The sequence below is a fragment of the Pongo pygmaeus genome, chromosome 19 (assembly GCF_028885625.2).
Source record: "Pongo pygmaeus isolate AG05252 chromosome 19, NHGRI_mPonPyg2-v2.0_pri, whole genome shotgun sequence".
In the NCBI taxonomy this organism is placed as follows: Eukaryota; Metazoa; Chordata; class Mammalia; order Primates; family Hominidae; genus Pongo; species Pongo pygmaeus.
Window position 1 is genome coordinate 67,700,615 of NC_072392.2, and position 22,718 is coordinate 67,723,332.

Here is a 22,718-nt window from a genome sequence, read left to right on the forward strand (position 1 = left end):
GGCTCAAGCAATCCTCTTGCCTTGGCCTCCCAAAGTGCTGGGATTATAGGCATGAGCCACTGCACTCGACCACACTTGAACTTTCAAATGAAAGAGAAGTACATTTCTATCTTGTCTCCATTAAAGCAACCAAATCAATATCCTAACAAATCAAAGCTACTTACAAGAACTCCTGCTTCATTTGAGGCCATGCCAGGGACCCAGGCTTACTGTCTACCTAGCTTTTCTGATTTTTGGAGGAATTACAACTTCCCAGACTCCCCCATTCACTGAATCCCCAAGAGCTTCTCAAGAACAGGATGGATATGTTTTTATTTAAAAGACATCTCACTCTGTCACCCAGGCTGAAGTACAGCAGCATGATCATGGTCCACTGAAGCCTTGGACTCCTGGGCACAATCCTCTTGCCTATGCCTTCCCAATAGCTAGGACTAGAGGTGCACAGCACCAGAGCTAATTTTTTTTTTTTTGTAAAGACAGTGTCTTGCTATGTTGCCCACCCTGGACTTGAACTTCTGGCCTCTAGCGATTCTCCCCCTCAGCCTCCTGAACAGCTGGGATTAAAGGCATGAGCCATCGTACCCAGCCTAATTTTTCTTTTTTTTTTTTTTTTTAGTGAGACAGGGTCTTGCTATGTTACCCAGGCTGGTCTCCCACCTCAGCCTCCCAAGTAGCTGGTATCACAAGCACAAGCCAGCACACCCAGCCCTCATGTTTTCTTTCATTTCTGATGAATCTTCTGCACCTAGTCCAGTCTTGGCCACGTAGCACATGCTCCATAGATGCCTGTTGAGTAGCTCAGTGCCAAGAGTGGAAGGGATGCAGGGGTTAAGAAAGGCAGGCAAAGAATGCCTGTGTGTATGTGAGATCTCAATATAAATCATTTTTATAGTATTTACACTCTCTATTAGGTCAGGTTATTCAGTGTACATGAAAAGAAGAAAAAAAAAAAAGCAATATAACAATACGAAGTAACCAACTCAATGAATCCTATGTTGGGAGGAAGCATTTTAATCAGATGGTAGGGGATGGTAACACTGTACAGGGAGCATCACAGCTCCAAGAGCTTCCCTCCAAATTATGACGAAGTTCCTGTAAATAACTAGATTTCCTACAGCCTGGTCCTCTGCCCATGGGAAGGAGGGGAAATGGATGTGAAAAGCACTGTGGTCTGCCCTCCTGTCATTCATAGATCCAGTTCTGAGCACAGCTCGTGTAATCTACCAGTTCCTCAGGGTGAAACCACAGGCCGATCTCCTTCTCTGCACTCTCCACGGAATCACTGCCATGTATAATGTTCCTGGGTGGAGAAAGAGACAGTCACATGACCAAGACCAGAAGGATTAAAATGCGCCCATTGCCAGAAATCTACAGCCACGGCAGCATAAAAGCTGAAGCTCCATGGACATTAGACCATGTTAAAAGAAAAAGCCTACAATGGCCATTCATGTAAGGGTGAAAAACGCCCTCCCCACATCCAGCCCTCTCGGCCACGCTGGTGCAAACAGTGAGAGCCTTCAGGAAAGACTGTGGCCAGCAAAGTGTGTTGTACCAGGTTCTACACTTCGTGTAACAGAGGTACAACTACAGTGATGTTAACAACGAAAGCCAAATGCCAACTTAAGAGGGAGGAAAACAATAAACTCAGATAAAATCAACCTGCATATGGTATCATGTCTACCTCCAGCCTCAGAAACCCAAATCCTTGTGGCAACTAAATCAGATTTTGGAAAAGGGGGGAAAATACCAAAATCTCACCTGCCAACTTGTATGCAGAAGTCTCCACGGATGGTCCCAGGCTTGGAGTCTGCAGGGTTGGTCTCCCCGAGCATGACTCGGCCTGTCTTCACCACATTCAGCCCCTCCCAGACCTCCAAGGACAGAAGAAGATATAGTCAAAGAAGAAAATCAATCACAGCAGAAAATCTGGCAACTATTAATTCAAAAAAGGAAAAATAAAAAGGCCCCTTAAGATGATATTCATTCACTGAACAAATGTTTATAGAGTATCCACTTATTCCAGCACTGAGGATCCTGGTCTCCCTGCCCTGATGCTTGCCTTTCTACAATGTATTCTCCATACAGCAACCAGAGCAGCCTCCTTAAAATGCCAAGTGTGGGCAGGGTGCAGTGGCTCACGCCTGTAATCCCAGCCCTTTGGGAGGCTGAGGTGAGCGGATCACGAGGTCCGGAGATCGAGACCATCCTGACTATGGTGAAACCCCGTCTCTACTAAAAATACGAAAAGATTAGCTGGGCGTGGTGGCGGGCGCCTGTAGTCCCAGCTACTCAGGAGGCTGAGGCAGGAGAATGGCGTGAACCCGGGAGGTGGAGCTTGGGGTGAGATAAGATGGCGCCACTGCACTCCAGCCTGGGCAACAGAGCAAGACTCCGTCTCAAAAAAAAAAAAAAAAATGCCAAGTGTGAAGTGTCCCATAGCTTCCCAGCACTCAGGAAGTATATGGTCAACACACCCCTAAGAGAGGAGGCCCCTGCCCATGCCTCTGAACTCTTCACATCCCAACTTCCCTCCCACCCATCAGGCTTCGGGCATTTCAACTCTCCTCCCGTACTTCAAAAAGCCAAGCTCATTCCTGGGACCTTTGCACATGCTGTTTGCTTGGCTGGAAATGTTTTTCACTGTGATTCTGTACATGGCTGGCTGCTTCTTGTCATTCAGATCACAGCTTAAAAATTGCATTCTTTGATCATCCAATCTAAAGTGATCACTTGCTACTCCTATTCATTTCTGGGCATATCACTAACCTATTTCATTTCTGAAGCCTATCACTAACCATTAGCTGATATATGAAAACAGGTATCTATTTGGTCTCATTCATGACTGTATCCCCAGTGTCTAGAAGAGAGCCTAGCACAGATGACAAGCAATGCATACTTGGAGTATCCCACACAGGCACACTCACCATGGCAACTACCGGCCCTGAGTGCATGTATTTCACCAGGCCAGCAAAGAATGGACGGTCCTTCAGGTCAACGTAGTGTTCCTTGAGAAGATCTTCAGAAGCCTATTCAACAGGACGGAGAATGAGAATAGCCCCCAAACCATCTAAGAACATATAATCCATTTAATTTCCCCTCACCCACCCTGCTATGTAAAAAAACATGAGTGGTTGGGCTCACTGATTCTGTTATAACCCAATTCATTCTCCACACTGGAAGGGAGCAGTGACAGGACTAAATGTACTTCTCCAATTTTATATCAGTTGTCTCCCTATTGGCATTGACTGATAATAAAACCACAGAACATTAAAATTAAATCCAGCTATCTCATTTAAAAAAAAATCAAACTCCTGGGCTCAAGTGATCCTCCTGCCTCGGACTCCCGAGTAGGTAGGACTGTAGACACACACTACCAGACTTGACTAATTTTATTTATTTATTATTTTGAGACAGAGTCTCCCTCTGTCACCCAGGCTGGAGTGCAGTGGCGTGATCCTGACTTACTGCAACCTCCACCTCCCGGGTTCAAGTGATTCTCCTGCTTCAGCCTCCCAAGTAGCTGAGATTACAGGTGGCCGCCATCATGCCTGGCCAATTTTTGTATTTTTAGTAGAAACAGGGTTTCACCATGTTGGCCAGGCTGGTCTCAGGTGACCGCAAGTGATCTGCCTGCCTTGGCCTCCCAAAGGGCTGGGACTACGGGCATAAGCCACCGTGCCCAGCCATACCTGGCTAATTTTAAAAAATTATTTGTAGAGATAGGGTCTCACTATGTTGCCCAGGCTGTTCTCAAACTCCTGGACTCAAGTGATCCTCCAGCCTCCGCCTCCCAAAGTGCTGGGCTTACAGGCGTGACCCACCATGCCTGGCCCTCAACTATCTCATTTTAGACAGGAAAATCAACAATACAATAAATTTCCATTCCCAGAGCAAACCTCAAATAAAATATTAGAAGGACACCAGGAAGCAAGTCTTGGCATTTGATGAGCAGCAAACTAAACCAGGCCATTACCCAGGGATGTTTCACGTTTATTCAGAGGATAAAAGCCCAGTGTGATGACCATGTGATTACCAAAGGTATCTGCAAATCACCCAAAAGTGCATGACATCTAGCAATAAATAATTTTCCTGAAAAATGAATCAGAACTTCTCACACTGCAAGGCTAATATGTGGGAACGAATCAAGTTAGCTAGAGAACAAACCATCTGCTTAGCAGTTTCAACTCAATTTGGCTGTGTTCTCTCTTGTACTGCATATATGCTTCTTAAAATCTAACAGGGTCCCATGATTTTTCCAGCTCTGTGGTATTGCACTGTATGATGCATATCACACACATTAGAGACACACACAAATGTGGAGACTGGCTGCCCAAAAGCCCCATCATTCAGCCACCAGTTATCATCACTTGCCAAAGTAAAATTATATGGCCATATAATCATTCCGTGGTAGGGATCCAACCCTCGCCCTGTCCTTTCCTATCCAAATGGAAGACTTTTGTTGTGGAAGTCTCCTAACAGACACTGAGGTGACCTTCCCTTATCAGCATACTCTTTTAATTCTATTAATTGGTTCCAATTATCTTTTTGTTGGTTTTGTTGTTTGTTTGTTTTGAGACAGGGTTTTTCTGTCACCCAGGCTGGAGTGCAATGGCATGATCATAGCTCACTGTGGCCTCAAACTCCCAGGCTCCAGCAATTTTCTTGCCTCAGATTCTCGTAGCTAGGACTACGGGTATGCACCACTACACCCGACTAACTGATTATGTTTTTTTGAGACAGGGTCTTGCTCTGTTACCCAGGCTGGAGTGCGGTGGCTCGATATCCGCTCACTGCAACCTCCACCTCCTGAGTTCAAGCCATCCTCCCACCTCAGCCTCCCTGGTAGCTGGGACTACAGGCATGCACCATCACACCCAGCTAAATTTTATATTTTTAGTAGAGACGGGGTTTCACCACGTTGGCCAGGCTGGTCTCGAACTCCTGACCTCAGATGATCCACCCACCTTGACCTCCCAAAATGCTGGGATTACAGGTGTGAGCCACCACACCAGGCCCTAACTGATTATCTTTAGTCTGCAAAACAGATCACAGGCTTTTTTAAGGGATTGGGGGTTAGGAACCTCAAGTTCTCCCTTGCTTCCTACCTCCACACCAGATTTAAATGTCCCTTTAGAGTCATGGCAGCTATCCTTCCGTCCATTCTTCACCAAACCCATATATCCTTAATAGGAAATTCAATGTAAAGGAGAAAATATCTGCACTCAGGGGTCAGAGAGACTCAAGTTAAAATCCCAGCGGCATCACTGTATGCTATCAGGCACATCACTGAACCTCTCCAAGTCTTAGGTTGCTCATCACTAACAACCACGAGAACAGGAGTAAGTACTTCTCAAGGCTGGCATGAAGACTAAATCAGAAAACATATGTGCCCAGCATATGGTAAATGCCTGATCAACAACACATCCATTTCATGTTACCTTCTGCTGTGATCTGAATGTGCCCCCCAAAGTTCATATGTTGGAAATTTAATCCTCGATGCAACAATGTTGGGAGATGAGGCCTAATGGGAGGTGTTTAGGTCATGAGGGCTTCACCCTCATGAATAGATTAATGTCTTATCTCAGGAGAGGGTCTGTTATAAAATTAAGATCAGCCCCCTCTTGCTCTCTCTCTAGCTCTCTCTCACTCTTGCACTCTCTTGCCCTTCCATTCTGTCATGGGATGATGCAGCAAGAAAATCTTCATTAGATGCCAGCTCCTCGACCTTGAACACCATATTCTCCTCTCAGCATGAACATCAGTCTACCCTCTTTTACATTAAAGCAGTTTTGCTTTTCTTTTTTTTCCTTTTTTTTGGAGACGGAGCCTCCCAAAGTGCTGGGATGACAGGCGAGTCACCGTGCCAGCCCTAAAGCAGTTTTTCTAAAATATCACATAGGAAGTAAACTGCAAGTCAAACTAAATTTTAAAATGCACTAGAAGGGTCCAAAATTGATTCCCTTTTAGGAAAACATACTATCCCCTATTTGACTTGAGAATTGGAATTCTTTTTTTTTTTTTTTTTTTTTTTTTTGAGACAGAGCCTGTTGCCCAGGCTGCAGTGTGGTGCAATCTCGGCTCACTGAAACCTCCGCCTCCTGGGTTCAAAAGCAATTCTTTTTTTTTTTTTCTGGAGATGGAGTTTCACTCTTGTTGCACAGGCTGGAGTGCAATGATGCAATCTCGGTCACTGCAACCTTCACCTCCCCAGTTCAAGCGATTCTCCTGTCTCAGCCTCCCGAGTAGCTGGGATGACAGGCGCATGCCACCACACCTTGCTAATTTTTGTATTTTTAGTAGAGACGGGGTTTCATCACATTGGTCAGGCAGTCTCGAACTCCTGACCTCAGGTGATCTGCCCACCTCAGCCTCCCAAAATGCTAGGATTACAGGCGTGAGCCACCGCGCCTGGCCGGTTCAAGCAATTCTTATGTCTCAGCCTGCCGAGTAGCTGGGATTACAGGCGCCTGCCCTGACGCCTGGATAATTTTTGTATTTTTAGTAGAGATGGGGTTTCGCCATGTTGGCCAGGCTGGTCTTGAACTCCTGACCTCAAGTGACCAGCTTCCCAAACTGCTGGGATTACAGGCGTGAGCCACTATGTCTTGCCCAGCCGAGAATTTGGATTCTTATCTCTAGAATTTGTTTGAAGAAGGGTTATTGGTCAATCAATCCTTTGCATTTATCAAAAGATTGCTTTGTAAGTAGCTTGCAGGTACATCTGCTCTCTGCTATTGCAGAAGAACCTCCCCAAAACCAAAACCATAGTCTTCCTCCACAAGCTCCTATGATACCTAATATATGCTAAACAATAAGCATTTATTAGTGTCTAGTAATTGATGATGGAAAGATTTTCTTGCTAAAAATAGCCTGTCTCAAAGGGGGAAAAAAATCTCTCTAAAATTATCTGCTCAGGAAGCTCAATCAAGACCAAGAACTCAAACATGCTCAGCTCTGAGTCAGAAATTACAGAGGTGTGGTCATATGTGGAACTCTGCACTGCTTTTCCCATAGCAATGCACCTCATATTACAGAGCCTATTTTGGAAAATCCTGAATAACTTGGTTTATTACAAGATGTAGCCAAACGCTAGGGCACTGAGGAGTTTCCAGGTCTCAAGACACTTGTGTTCACTCTACCGTGGAGAAGTTTAAATAAGAAAGACGGGGAGAAACAGGTTAATCACAGTATTCTCCTATACTATGAAGGAATCAAAATGGGAACAATGAAGTCCACTTACTTGCACGAATTTCAGACCAACAAGGTGGAATCCCTTCTGCTCAAAACGCTTGATAATCTCTCCCACAAGACCCCGCTGGACCCCATCCGGTTTGATCGCAATGAAGGTACGCTCACAGTTGGCCATGGTCCTGGGGGCAGGCAGGTAGAGGAATGAAACAGCACTGAATCACTTGCCTACATTGTCATCCTTCTCAAGCGGATTATCCCATAAAGCTGGTTTAAATCTGTCGGGTCAGCTCCAGGTCTCCCTCTGGTAAAAACCCAATTCCTCCCCAGTCCCCTGATCTATGAACTAATATGTCCATGTGGGAAAGGATCCAAAAGCAAGGACTATAATTTCTATCCCATTTGATTTATTTTCATTTGTTTTGATTTTTGTGGGTTTTTTTTTTTTTTTTTAGAGATGGGGTTTCGCTGTGTTGCCTAGGCTGGTCTCGAACTCCTGTCCTCAAGTGATCCACCCACCTCGGCCTACCAAAGTGCTGGGGTTATGGCCATGAGCCACCGCGCCCAGCCCCACTTTTTTTTTTTTTTTTTTTTTTTTGGTATGGAGTCTTGCTCTTTCGCCCAGGATGGAGTGCAGTGGTGCGACCTTGGCTCACTGCAACCTGCACTTCCCAGGAAAGCAATTCTCCTACCTCAACCTCCCAAATAGCTGGGACTACAGGCACATGCCACCACACCCAGCTAATTTTTGTATTTTTTTTTTTTTTAGTAGAGATGGGGTTTCACCATGTTGGCCAGGCTGGTCTCCAACTCCTGACCTCAAGTAATCCACCCACCTCAGCCTCCCAAAGTGCTGGGATTACAGGCATGAGCCCCATGAGCCTGGCCACCATTTGATTTAATAAGCTTCTTTTAAACATCTACTGTTTACCAAACACTGTGGTGGAACTAGGATACAGGATGTTAAAAACAAGGCACTATCTTTCTCAATAATCAAGCTTGGGAGCAACTACACTGATGAAAAGTTTGACTAATGTGAAAGTGATGTCTGGTACAAAGCAGTAAGAAATAATAGTTTGACTTAATGCCACAGCCACAGCATTAGGGGTTTTAGAGAATATATCTTTACAACCCCCTTCATTTTACAAATGAGGAAACAGGACCAGAGCACCAGAATGAAGGCCAAAACCCAGAATTCCCAACCCATTAATCCATTCTTGTAATGTTATGCTACACTTTACAATGCAAAGAATATTTTGACTAGCCAATAAACGGTGGGGTATGGGAGAACTACAGACATTAGGAATATATGATACGGGACATCATACTGAAAGGAAGCCTAGAGAGTACCTATTCCGTCCAGATCCCTCATTTTACAGAAGACTGGGCTCATGATCTACCCTGTATCACAACTTGAGATAGGAAGCCCCTTGCCTTGAAAGACAATCCCTAAAGTAGACAGTAGCACCACCTCTTGGCCCCATCTTCCTGTCCTTTAGTTAACCTCTTCTTACAGCATCTTAGCACTGTAGTCCAATTTTCTGTTTGTGTGTCTGCCTCCCCTGCATACCAGGCTGATTTACTCCTGTATAGTTCTATGGTACCTAGCCACAGGGCCTAACAGTCAATAGGAGCAAAGAAAATCATTTATCATCATTCTGCAACTTCCAAAAAAAAAAAAGAGACAAAGCCCAAAGACTGCGGAGAATCGCCCGATGGGGTGCGGGGCAAGCATAGATTGTCCAGGGGAAAATAGGACTAAAGCGCCAGAAATAGACCCTAAAAATGTCCCTCCACATCGATCCCGGTGACACAACAGTAAGCACTCAGTGCTTGCTGAATGAATGACACACACACCCATCATTTATCCAGCAAGCACTTACAGAGCGCCAATTCCGTGCCCGGCACTGCCCTCGACAGAGACAAATAAGGCACAGTCCTGTCGTCGCGGCCTGACGAGAAAGGCGGCCACCGACAAAGGCGAGTCCACGTGGCGTGGGACGTGCACCCACCGGTCTGCACTTGTCCACAGGCGCTCCCTGCTCCTCCTCCCATCCGATCCTCCTCGCCGCCTCTTAGAGCTGAACTCATCTCTTCACTAACCCCTCACCTAACCCTCTCCCGCGACTACACGCCTTTCCTTTTCCTCTCAGGATCCCGAACACCTCTTACCCTTCCAGCTGCTCAGGTTTGAATTCCGGCTGCAGCCGCCAGCAACCGAAACGCTCCCGGGACCCACGTGGTTCGCAACACTTGCACGCACGGAACGTTTCTGCGCAGATCCGCTGCCGGAGAGCCCATTTTGCAGAACACCGCTCGCCCACGCTTCCTTTTGGGAGTAGGCAGTCATTCTGGGGAACAACTTTCTGCAGTTTAACTTCCGGCGCTAGCTTTTTCAGACTTTTCCGGTTAGCTGCTTGCTTTCTTCCCTCCACCCCCGGGTTCTCTGACTCACTTCCTTCGTTCGCGAGCAGATTGGCTTCCCGAGAGGTGGCGCTCACACGTTGCATGAAGTCCAAAAAGCGCCTGACCTACAAGTAGACTTTTCGCTCCCGCTTTGTGTTTATTCACCTATTCTAGCCTGTCAAGCAGTAAGTTTTATTGAGTACCTACTATGTGGACGCATTATTCTACGCCCTAGGGATACAACAATATGCTCTCTTGGAGCTTATAGGAGGGATGGGAATATAGGAAAACAAGAAACAAATAAGCAAATTCATATGTAATAGATCGCATTATGTAAGCGCTGTGAAGAAAAGGCCAGAGAAATCTCTGAGGAAGTGAGAATAGACCTACATGAAGTGAGGGCGCCAGCCCAGTGATTCTCCGAGAGCCAAGTATTACGGTGGACATCGAGTGGTGGAAAATGCCGTTAGAATAGAGCCAAATCTTACGTTGTGAGATGCCAATACAGATTTTGCACAAGGCATGACATCATCACTAACATACGTTTTCAAAAAAACATTCCCACTGCTCTAAGGGGAAATGAACGGGGGAAAGGTACAAAAATGGAATCAGGAGCCGTTTCAACAAATGATGCTGAAGCAATTGGACGAATATAGACCCAAAGAACCTCAACCTAAACCTCACACCTTATACAAAATTCACTCAAAATGAATCATAGATTTAAATGTAAAACAAATCACTTATGGGGAAAAAAAGTTAAAAAAAATCCTCAGGACCTAGGGCCAGGCAAATAGTTTTTAGACGACACCAAAAGACCAATCTATACAAGGAAAAAGTTGATAAATTGGAACTTACTGAAATTTAAAACTTTTGGCCGAGCGCGGTGGCTCACGCCTGTAATCCCAGCACGTTGGGAAGCGGCGGCGGGAGGATCAGTTGAGCTCAGGAATTCGAGACTAGCCTGGGCAACATGGTGAAACCCCGTCTCTACTAAAAATACAAAAATTAGCCGGGCGTGGTTGCAGGCGCCTGTAGTCCCAGCTACTCTGGAGGCTGAGGCAGGAGAATCGCTTGAACCCGGGAGGAAGAGGTTGCAGTGAGCCGAGATTGCGCCAGGGCACTCCAGCCTGGGTGACAGAGCGAGACTCGGTCTCAAAAAAATAAAAAATAAATAAAATAAATAAGTAAAATTTCATTATTCTCCTGTTTTCTTTTTTTTCTTTTTGAGACCGAGTCTTGCTTTGTCGCCCAGGCTGAAGCGCAGTGGCACGATGTCGGTTCACTGCAAACTCCGCCATCAAGCGATGGCGATTCTCGTGACTCAGCTTCCCGCGTAGCTGGGACTACAGGCGCCTGCCACCACGCCCGGCATTTTTTTTTTTTTTTTCTTTTTTGAGACGGAGCCTCGCCCGTCGCCCAGGCTGGAGTGCGGGGGTGCGATCACTGCAACCTCCGCCTCCCGGGTTCAAGCGAATCTCCTGCCCCAGCCTCCCGAGCAGCTGGGATTACAGGTGCCCACCACCACACCCGGCTACTTTTTGTATTTTTAGTAGAGACGGGGTTTCACCATGTTGGCCAGATTGGTCTCAAACTCTTGACCTCGTGATCCGCCCGCCTCGGCCTCCCAAAGTGCTGAGATTACAGGCATGAGCCACCGCGCCCGGCCCTAATTTTTGTATTTTTAGTAGAGACGGGGTTTCACTGTGCTGGCCAGGCTGGTATCGAACTCCTGACTTCAAGTGTTCCATTTGCCTTGGCCTACCAAAGTGCAGGGATTACAGGCATGAGCCACCGTGCTCGGCCTTTTATTTATTTATTTGTTTGTTTATTTATTTATTGAGACGCAGTCTTGCTCTGTCACCCAGGCTGGAGTGCCTTGGCGGATCTCAGCTCACTGCAACCTCTGCCTCCCGCGTTCAAGTGATTCTCCTGCCTCAGCCTCCCGAGTAGCTGGGACTACAGGTGTGCACCACCACACCAGGCTAATTTTTGTATTTTTAGTAGAGACGGGGTTTCACCATGTTGGCCAGGCTGGTCTCAAACCCCTGACCTCAGGTGATCCACCCACCTTGGCCTCGCAGAGTGCTGGAATTACAGGCGTGAGCCACTGTGCCCTGCAGAAACGAAATTTAAAAGCTTTGTCCTGTGAAAGACCTTTTGAAGAGGACGAAAAAACAAGCTAGAGTGGAAGAAAATATTTCCAAACCACATATCAGATAAAGGCCTTCTCTTCATTTGAAGATTTGAATATTTGAAGAACTCTGAACACTCAACAGGTTAAAAAAATCCAATTAGAAAGTGGGCAAAAGACATGAATAGACATTTCATTGAACAGGATATACAGAGGCAAGAAAGCACATGAAAAGATGTTCGACATCATTAGCCACCAGGGAAATTCAAATTAAAACCAAAATCAGATATTACTACATGCCTATCAGAATGCTAAAGTGAAAAGCAGTGATACACCAAACGCTATTAAGGAGGTATAGAAACTGGATCCACATTACTGGTAGGAATGTAAAATTGTACAGCCACTCTGAAAAAGTTTGATAGTTTCTTATAAAACTAAACATGTGCTTACCATATGACCCAGCCATTGCACACTTGGGCGTTTATCCAACAGGAATGAAAACTTATGCTCTCTTCACAGAAAAACCTGTGCACAAATGTTCATTGCAGCTTTATTTGTAATAACCAAAAACTGGAAACAACCCAAATGTCTTTCATCATGTGAATGGTTAAACAAACTATGCTACATCCATACTATGGAATGCTACTCAACAATAGAAAAAAATAACAAACTATTAATACATGCAATATACATAATTCCCTTGGATAGATTTCAAGGGAATTACGTTGACTGAAGAAAAGCCAAACATAAAAAGTTACATATTGTATTATTGCATTTATTTAACATTTGTGAAATATTAATAACAAAAGTATAGACATAGAGGATAGACTAGTTTAGTGGTTGCCAGGAATTAGAGATGAGGGAAAGGGCCAGGTATGGTGGCTCTCACCTGAAATCCCACCACTTTGGGAGGCTGAGGCAAGAGGATCCCTTGAAGCCAGGAGCTCAAGACCAGCCTACATAGTATAATAAGACACTGTCAGAGGCTTTTGAACCAGAGCAACTCCATCTTAAATAGGGGCTGGGTAAAAAGAGGCTTAGACCTACTGGGCTGCATTCCCAGGAGGCTAGGCATTCTTAGTCACAGGATGAGATAGAAGATGGACACAAGGGCTGGGCACGGTGGCTCATGCCTGTAATCCCAGCACTTTGGGAGGCTGAGGTGGGTGGATTACCTGAGATCAGGAGCTTGAGATCAGCCTGGCCAACATGGCGAAACTCTGTCTCTACTAAAAATACAAAAATTAGCCCGGCGTGGTGGCGTGCGCCTGTAGTCCCAGGTACTCAGGAGGCTGAGGCAGAAGAATTGATTGAACCCGGGAGGTGGAGGTTGCAGTGAGCTGAGATCGCACCACTGCACTCCAGCCTGAGCAACAGAACAAACCTCCACCTCAAAAAGAACAAAAGATCAACATGAGACACAGATTACAAAGACCTTGGTGATCAAACAGTGGTAAAGAAGCCAGTCAAATCCCACCAAAACCAAGATGGCAACAAAAGTGACCTCTGGTCGCCCTCACTGCTTATTATATGCTAACTATAATGGATTCACATGCTAAAAGACACACCCATCAGCACCATGACAGTTTACAGATGCCATGGAAACAACCAGAAGTTACCCTATATGGTCTAAAAAGGGGAGGAGCACTCAACTGGGGGAGAGGGGAAATTGCCCATCCCTTTCCCAGAAAACTCACAAACAATCCACCCTTGTTTAGCATATAATCAAGAAATAACTCCTCTGCCTGTAGAGTAGCCATTCTTTTATTCCTTTACTTTCTTTTTTTTTTTTTTTTTTTTTTTTTCAGACTGAGTCTCCCTTTGTTGCCAGGCTGGAGTGCAGTGGCGGGATCTCGGCTGACTGCGACCTCCACCTTCCAGGTTCAAGCAGTTCTCTGCCTCAGCCTCCCAAGTAGCTGGGATTACAGGCACCCGCCACCATGCCCAGCTAATTTTTGTATTTTTAGTAGAGACGAGGTTTCATCATGTTAGCCAGGATGGTCTCGATGTCCTGACCTCGTGATCCACCCACCTCAGCCTCCCAAAGTGCTGGGATTACAGGCATGAGGCACGGCACCCGGCCTAGTCCTTTACTTTCTTAATAAACTTGCTTCCACTTTATGGATTCACCTTGGATTTTTTTTTTTCCTGCCTCAAATTCTTTCTTGCACGAGACCCAAGAACCCTCTCGGGATCTGGATCAGGACCCCTTTCTGGTAACAATACTGTCGCTCCAAAAAAAGAAAGAAAATGTTTTTAATTAGCTGGGCATGGTGGCACATGCCTGTAGGCCAAGCTACTCAGAGGAGGCTGAAGCGTGAGGATCAATTGAGCCCAGGATTTCGAGGCTGCAGTGAGCCATGATCACGCCATCGCACTCCAGCCTGGGTGACAGAATAAGACCCGTCCCAAAAAAATATTAAAATGGGGCCGGGCCAGGTGGCTCATGCCTGTAATCCCAGCACTTTGAGAGGCCAAGGTGGGTGGATCACAAGGTCAGGAGATCGAGACCACCCTAGCTAACACGGTGAAACCCCGTCTCTGCTAAAAAAAAAAAATACAAAAAGTAGCCGGGCGGGGTGGCAGGCGCCTGTAGTCCCAGCTACTCAGGAGGCTGAGGCAGGAGAATGGCATGAACCCGGGAGACGGAGCTTGCAGTGAGCCAAGATCGCACCACTGCACTCCAGCCTGGGTGACAGAACAAGACTCCATGTCAAAAAAAATTAAAATTAAAGAGACGGGGAAAAGGCATGGCTGTATTCATAAGGAGATCGCACAGGGAATCAGAATCCTATGGTTCGGAAGCGGTAAAACCACCAGAGTGACAATCTTCGAATGCTAAGAAGTATAGACCTTGAACTGTGGTTAACAGGAAGCCATTAAAGTCTGGAAGTAGGACGGTGACATGAGAAACATCTTAACATTCTAGGACTTAATAAAACTATTGAAGGCTGGGCGCAGTGGCTCACGCCTGTAATCCCAGTACTTTGGGAGGCCAAGGCAGGCAGAGCACAAGGTCAGGAGCTCGAGACCGGTCTGACCAACATGGGGAAACCCCATCTCTACTAAAAATACAAAAATTAGCTCACTTTACAGAGAAACAGACTAAAAGAAATGACCCATTTATTTAAGATTATACTGGGGCAGTGACTCATACCTGTAATCCCCAGCACTTTGGGAGGCCAAGGAGGGCGGATTGCCTGAGTTCTGGAATTCCAGACCAGCCTGGGCAACATGGTTAAACCCCATGTCTACAAAAAATACCAAAAAAAAAAAAAATTAATGGAAAAAAGAAAGAAAAAAGATTACAGTGGTATATGGGGAGGCTATGTTTTAGACCATGGAGAATCTAGCTACAGTCTGGAGGATAAATTGGACAGGGAGAGGCTGGAAGCAAAGAAACCCAATAGGAAGTTGTTGACATAATCAATAATTAGGGCTGGTCATGGTGGCTCACGCCTGTAATCCCAGCACTTAGGAGGCCAAGGCGGGAAGATCACTTGAGGTCAGAAGTTTGAGATCAGCCTGGCCAACATGGTGAAACCCCGTCTCTACTAAAAATACAAAAAATAGCTGGGCGTGGTGGTGGGTACCTGTAATCCCAGCTACTCGTGAGGCTGAGGCCAAGAGTTGCTTGAACCTGGGAGACAGAGGTTGCAGTGAGCCGAGATCACGCCACTGCACTCCAGCCTGGGCAACAGAGCAAGACTCTGACTCAAAAAAGCAAAACAAACAAACAAAAACAAGCAATAGAGAGAAACTCTGACAGCATAACCATGATAGTGCTTAAGAGCATGGGTCTGTTTTCAAAACATGTGGGTGTAACTCTTGGCTGAGTCACTTATTATGAATAGTTACATGACCTTTGACAAGTCATTTAACCATCTCTAAACATCAGTTTCTAGAGTTGCTAGAGTTGCTAAACGGAGGTAGTAATAGCCCCTGCATCAAAAAATTGTTGTGAGAATTATATATAAGTAATCCAATAAAGATTTAACATGGTGTCTGGCACACAGTAAATAATAAATGTCAGTTGTTTGTTCAGGGCTTTTTTTAATAGTTTTGGGTGACAAAATTACCTCTAAAAAGCTATAAACAAAAATAGTATTAAGAGAAATAGGGAAGACCAAAGTAGCCAGTCAGAAGACTGAGTTTGATGTAATGTGAATGATGGAGAATGATACAGAGAGAAAGTGTGCAGTCATCAATGGAAGACATTTATCTGGGGTTCAGAAGAGATGTCATCCTTGAGGAGAGAAGTGGGAATTTTCTGCATAAAGGTGATCTAGAGGTCTAAAAAGTATTTAGAAGGGGTGATAATTACCATTCATTTGTTACACAAAAATTGATAATAGCCAACAGTGATTGAAAGATTGCTCTGTGCCAGGCACAAAGTACCTTGCCTGAATTAATTTGTTTAAACTGCACAACTCCTCTGTGAGTAAACACAACCATTATCCTCATTTTTTTTATGTGAGGAAGCAGACTCATGGAGACAGAGTAACTTGCTCAAGTGCAGAGAGCTCGAAGAGGTAGAACCAGGGTTTTATGGGGGTTTTGTGTGTGTGTGCGCGCGCGTGTGTTTTGCACGCACAGTGTCTCTCTCTCTGTTGCTGAGGTTAGAGTGCAGCGGTGCAATCTCGGCTCACTACAGCCTTGACCTCCCAGACTCAAACGATCCTCCCACCTCAGTCTCTCTAGTAGCTGGGACTACAGGTACACACTACCAAGCCAGGCTGTTTTTTTTGTGTGTGTGTGAGACAGTCCCGCTGTGTCACCCAGGCTAGAGTTCAGTGGCATAATTTCAGCTCACTGCAACCTCTGCCTCCCAGGTCCAAGCAATTCTCCTGCCTCAGCCTCCCAAGTAGCAGGGATTATAGGCGCACACCACCAAACCTGGCTAATTTTTGTATTTTTAGTAGAGACAACGTTTCACCATGTTGGCCACGCTGGTATCGATCTCCTGACCTCAAGTGATCCGTCCACCTCGGCCTCCCAAAGTGCTGGGATTATAGGCGTGAGCCACCGTGCCCAGCCAATTGTTTTGTTTTGTTTTGTTTTGTTTTGTTTTGTTTTGAGAGGGAGTCTCACTCTGTCACTCAGGCTGGAGTGCAGTAGTGCAACCTCGGCTCCCTGCAACCTCTGCCTCCTGGGTTCAAGTGATTCTCCTGCCTCAGCCTCCTGAGTAGCTAGGAGCACATGCGCTCACCTCTATGCCCAGCTAATTTTTTGTATTTTTTTTTTTTTTTTTTTTTTGTGAGATGGAATCTCACTCTGTCACCCAGGCTGGAGTGCAGTGGCATGATCTCGGCTTACTGCAAGCTCCACCTCCCGGGTTGACACCATTCTCCTGCCTCAGCCTCCCGAGTAGCTGGGACTACAGGTGCCCGCCACCACGCCCGCCTAATTTTTTATATTTTTAGTAGAGACGGGGTTTCACCATGTTAACCAGGATGGTCTCGATCTCCTGACCTTGTGATCCACCTGCCTCGGCCTCCCAAAGTGCTGGGATTACAGGCGTAAGCCACCATGCCTGGCCATTTTTTGTATTTTTAATAGAGTCGGGGTTTCACCATGTTGGCCAGGCTGGTCTCGAACTCCTGACCTCATGATTCGCCTGCCTCAGCCTCCTAAAGTGCTGGGATTACAGGCGTGAGTCACCATGCCCAGCCCAGTCTGCACAGTGCCAGAACCCAGGCCCTTAACCATGTGTGTGCTGCATCATGATGCACAAGGCTTTATTCTTGGGTCTCACTGCCATTCAGTGAGATGGGGTGCAAATAAATCACAAGGAGAGACAAGGAAATAACATAATTGGTTTTTATTTTATTATTATTATTATTATATAGAGACAGGGTCTCCCTGTTGCCCAGGCTGGTCTCGAACTCCTGGACTCAAGGGATCTTCCTGCCTCAGCCTGCCAAAGTGCTAGGATTACAAGTGTGAGCCACTACACCCGGCCAACATAATTGTCTTTAAATGCAACTTGAGACCAACAAGACGGCTAGCTCTAATACTGTACAAAGAATGGAATTGATTCAGGACATGACTCCCTGTTATTAATGATTTAAGGAATCAGAACAACTAATGCATTATGCCTGTGTGTGAGAAGAGAAAAACATCTTGGGATACAGGGCAAAGAAAGAACATTCATAACACCAATTGAGAATGAGCCCCCAGGGAATCTTCACTGCTCATAATCAAGAATGAAGTATGAGCCCTCCCACCTTTGACTCCAGAGTCAACCAACAAATCAAACAACAGGATCATTTGGTGAGGGTAATTGCCTGTGCTTTACAAAACCCACACATAGGTCATCCGTCTGCTTCTTGCTCTGGAATATGCATAGGTAAACTACCTCCTCAATGCTTCTGAGGCCCTGATTCCTGAGGGAGGGAGGAAGAGAGTTTTTTGGGAAATGTGCATTATTTCCCGATTGGGGAAGGTAGTCATGAGGGACTACTCACATAGTCTGGTGCTACAACCATATGAGGCAGGCACTATTCTTTTTTTTTTTTTTTGGCGTGATCTCGGCTCACTGTCTTTCAGGCACTTTAGCCTAAAAGATTGTACCAGGGTCAAAGTAAGTGGAGAGACTGTTACAGGAAAAGAGCCTGTGGTTTTGCTAAAGGCTTTATTGTACCTAATCTCAGAACATGGAAACAAGAAGAAGGTTATAGGAGAATATAAAAGTAAGTGGAGAGATGGTCAAGGAGCTTAAGGAGAAAAGGTCAATGGTATTAGAATCATTGTTGATAAGAGCAGAAAATGAAAGGCATGGCCTCCCGGGTTCATGCCATTCTCCTGCCTCAGCCTCCCGAGTAGCTGGGACTACAGGCGCCTGCTACCACACCGGCTCATTTTTTTGTATTTTTAGTAGAGACGGGGTTTCACCATGTTAGCCACGATGGTCTCGATCTCCTGACCTTGTGATCTGCCTGCCTCGGCCTCCCAAAGTGCTGAGATTACATGCGTGAGGGGCAGGCACTATTGTTATTTCTGTTTTACAGATGGGAAAACTGAGCACAGGAAGGTTAAATAACCTGCCCGAGGCCACAAAACTAATAAGTGGCAGAGCCTGGTTATGAACCCATCTTACTCTTGCTCCAGAGGTCACATTCTTTTTTTTTATGTTTTAGATAGGATCTTGATCTGTCACCCAGGCCGGAGTGCAATGGTGCAATTTTGGCTCACTGCAGCCTTGAGCTCCTGGGATCAAAGGATCCTCTCACCTTAGCCACTCAAGTACCTGGGACCACAGGTGTGTGCCACCATACCCAGCTAATGGTTTGGTTTTGTTTTTTGTAGAGATGGGTTCTCACTATGTTGGTCCCACACTCCTGAGCTAAAGCAATCCTCCTGCCTCAGCCTCCCAACGTGTTGGGAATACAGGCATGAGCCACCAGGCCTGGCCCAGAGTTCACATTCCTTTTTTTTTTTTTTTGGCTGAGTTTCACTCTTGTTGCCCAGGCTGGAGTGCAATGGCACAATCTCGGCTCTCTGCAACCTCCGCCTCCCGGGTTCAAGTGATCTCCTGCCTCAGCCTCCCGAGTAGCTGGGATTACAGGCACCCGCCACCACTCTCGGCAAATTTTGTATTTTTAGTAGAGACAGGGTTTCTCTGTGTCGGTCAGGCTGGTCTCGAACTCCCGACCTCAGGCGATCTGCCCGCCTTGGCCTCCCAAAGTGCTGGGATTACAGGCTTGAGCCACCACACCCGGCTCAGAGCTGACATTCTTAACCACCAAACTGTGTACCATAGGCTATGATGTCCTCAGAAATCATAGACTTTCCTGGTATAATGAAACCTTAATGGTCACAATCCAAACCAAATTATATCACTCATGTTTTTCCTTCTATTGAACTATACTACCTTGCTTTGAAAGCCTTTCATTTTCTGCTCTTATCAACAATGATTCTAATACCATCGACCTTTTCTCCTTAAGCTCCTTGACCGTCTCTCCACTTATTTTTATATTCTCCTATAACCTTCTTCTTGTTTCCATGTTCTGAGATTAGGTACAATAAAGCCTTTAGCAAAACCACAGCCTCTTTTCCTGTAACAGTCTCTCCACTTACTTTGACCCTGGTACAGTCTTTTAGGCTAAACCTCTCTGGGGGAAAGGATTATGTAGATGAAGAGGCTCAACACTCAGGGTAGTGATTTAGCATTAATCTTCTTGCTTTCATGTGGTTTGACCCTAGACCCTATTGGGAGTCTTTGACAGAGGCCTGATACATTTTGTCTTTACCAGTGGTGATTCTTGACTGGCTCCAGCTCTTCTTCGTCCCTTCAGCCTCTCTAGTTTGGAGCTGAATATCATGTAATGTATAATTTCTAGAATACTATTTTTGTTTTTTTTGTTTTTTTTGTTTTCCGATGAAGTATCGCTCTGTTGCCCAGGTTGGAGTGCGGTGCCACAATCTCAGCTCACTGCATTCTACGCCTCCCAGGTTCAAGCATTTTTCATGCATCAGCCTCCTGAGTAGCTGGGATTACAGGCATACATCACCATGCCCGGCTAATTTTTTGTATTTTTAGTAGAGACAGGGTTACACCATGTTGCCCAGGCTGGTCTTGAACTCCTGGCCTCAAGCAATCCGCCCGCCTAAGCCTCCCAAAATGTTGGGATTACAAGTGTAAACCACTGCAAGCCCGGCTACAATACTATTGTTGAAGTGCCTTTTTGTATTTATCAGGATATGCTAGGTTATGCTGCAACGAGACATCCCATGTCTCAGTGGTTTAACAGAACCAAACTTTCTCATTCACCTAAAATCAAGGGCCAGCATCTCTTCAGTTACCTGACCCCTACAGCGACTCTAAGAACCTTTCCAACATGTAGCTCTGCCATCTCAGTACAAGGCCTAAGTGTACCACCGTGGAGTAAAGAAAGCTGGAGGATCACACAATACCTATTAAATGGTTGGTTTGGCCTAGAGGTGACACCTATCACTTCCAGCCCATTGACCAAACTAGTCAAATGGCTCTGCCTAAAGCTAAAAGATTTAAGAAATATGCGGGAACACTTGGCATTCTGTGAGCCAGAGATGTCATTGCCTTTTTCTCACTAATATATCACATACTGGCCGGGCACCGTGGCTAGCGCCTATAATCCCAGCTCTTTGGGAGGCCAAGGCAGGTGGATCACCTGAGGTCCGGAGTTTGAGACCAGCCTGACCTACATGGTGAAACCCTTTCTCTACTAAAAATACAAAAATTGGCTGGGCACGGTGGCTCACACCTGTAATCCTAGCACTTTGGGAGGCCAAGGCGGGTGGATGACGAGGTCAGGAGTTCGAGACCAGCCTGGCCAACACAGTGAAACCCCATTTCTACTAAAAATACAAAATTTAGCCAGGCATGGTGGCATGCGCCTGTAGTCCCAGCTACTCGGGAGGCTGAAGCAAGAGAATCGCTTGAACCCGGGAGGTGGAAGTTGCGGTGAGCCGAGATAGAGCCATTGCACTCCAGCCTGGGCAACAGAGCAAAACTCCGTCTCAAAAATAATAATAATAATAAAGTAGGCCGGGTGCGCTGGCTCACGCCTGTAATCCCAGCACTTTGGGAGATTGAGGAGGGCAGTTCACGAGGTCAGGAGATCTAGACCATCTTGGCCAACATGATGGAACCCCATCTCTACTAAAGTACAAAAAATTAGCCGGGTGTGGTGGCACGTGCCTATAATCCCAGCTACTTGGGAGGCTGAGGCAGGGCAGTCACTTGAACCTGGGAGGCGGAGGTTGCAGTGAGCTGAGATCACGCCACTGCACTCCAGCCTGGGTGACAGAGCAAGACTCTGTCTCAAGAACATAACAAACAAAACAAAACAAAAAAAAACCAACAAAACAAATATATCAGACATTGCAATCTTTATTTTTTTTTAATTGTTGTTTTTTGAGATGGAGTCTCGCTCTGTCGCCTAGGCTGGAGTGCAGTGGCACCATCTCGGCTCACTGAAACCTCCGCCTTCCAGGTTCAAGCGATTCTCCTGCCTCAGCACCCCCAGTAGCTGGGATTACAGGCAAGTGCCACCATGCCCGGGAGGAATTTTTTATTTTTGTATTTGTAGTAGAGACAGGGTTTCGCCATGTTGGCCAGGCTGGTCTCAAACTCCTGACCTTCATGTGATTAACCCGCCTTGGCCTCCCAAAGTGCTGGGATTACAGGTGTGAGCCACCGTGCCTGGACTTCTTTTTTTTTTTTTAAAGACAGAGTCTCACTCTGTCGCCCAGGCTGGAGTGCAGTAATGTGATCTCGGCTCACTACAAACTCTGCCTCCCAGGTTCAAGCAATTCTCCTGCCTCAGCCTCCCTAGTGTTTGGGATTACAGGTGTGCACCACCATGCCCAGTAATTTTTGTATTTTTAGTAGAGATGGGGTTTTGCCATGTTGGCCACACTGGTCTTAAACTCCTGGCCTCAAGTGATCCACCCTCCTTGGCCTCCCAAAGTGCTGGGATTACACCAGGGGAGCCATTGTGCCCCGCCAAACACACTGCGATCTTTTTTTTTCTAATTTTTTTTTTCCCTTTTCTCAGCTTTCTGATCTATTTCTGAAACACTATGATCTTATCTCTTCCTTTCCCAGTCTAGTCCCAGCCCATACACTTGTACTTCGGGCTTTAACCTTCTACCTCTAAATCCACTAATTATAGCTTAATCCAATTCTTGTTCTTTGGAGTGTTTTAACCTGCCAGATGACTGTTGCAGCTCTTTAACTTACATGCCTCACCGTCGAAATATTTTCTCCCTCTTCTCCATGCCTAGCTTTGAAACTTGTCATTTATCAGGAGTTACCTAGCTGACAGTGGTCTGAAAAGACTCCTGAATTTTCTATAGTTGGAGCTTTTGAAAAAAAAATTTTTTTTTTTTGAGATGGAGTTTCACTCTTATTGCCCAGGCTGGAGTGCAGTGGTGCGATCTCCGCTCACTGCAAACTCCGGCTCCCAGGTTCAAGCGATTCAACTGCCTCAGCCTTCTAAGTAGCTGG

The 22,718-nt window shown here is 46.0% G+C and overlaps 1 protein-coding gene across 1 annotated transcript; it reads right to left on the bottom strand.

The window, feature by feature from the left end:
- Window positions 1–995: 995 nt before the first annotated feature.
- Window positions 996–10,518, bottom strand: LOC129018379 (nucleoside diphosphate kinase A). The gene is made up of 6 exons (XM_054460058.2): window positions 10,450–10,518; window positions 9,361–9,769; window positions 7,241–7,370; window positions 2,925–3,026; window positions 1,759–1,871; window positions 996–1,300 (listed from the first exon to the last, which is right to left on the bottom strand). Exons 2-6 carry the CDS (start codon window positions 9,696–9,698, stop codon window positions 1,183–1,185), a joined length of 801 nt encoding a protein of 266 aa, XP_054316033.2. The 5' UTR covers window positions 9,699–9,769; window positions 10,450–10,518; the 3' UTR covers window positions 996–1,182.
- Between the last annotated feature and the right edge of the window lie 12,200 nt (window positions 10,519–22,718).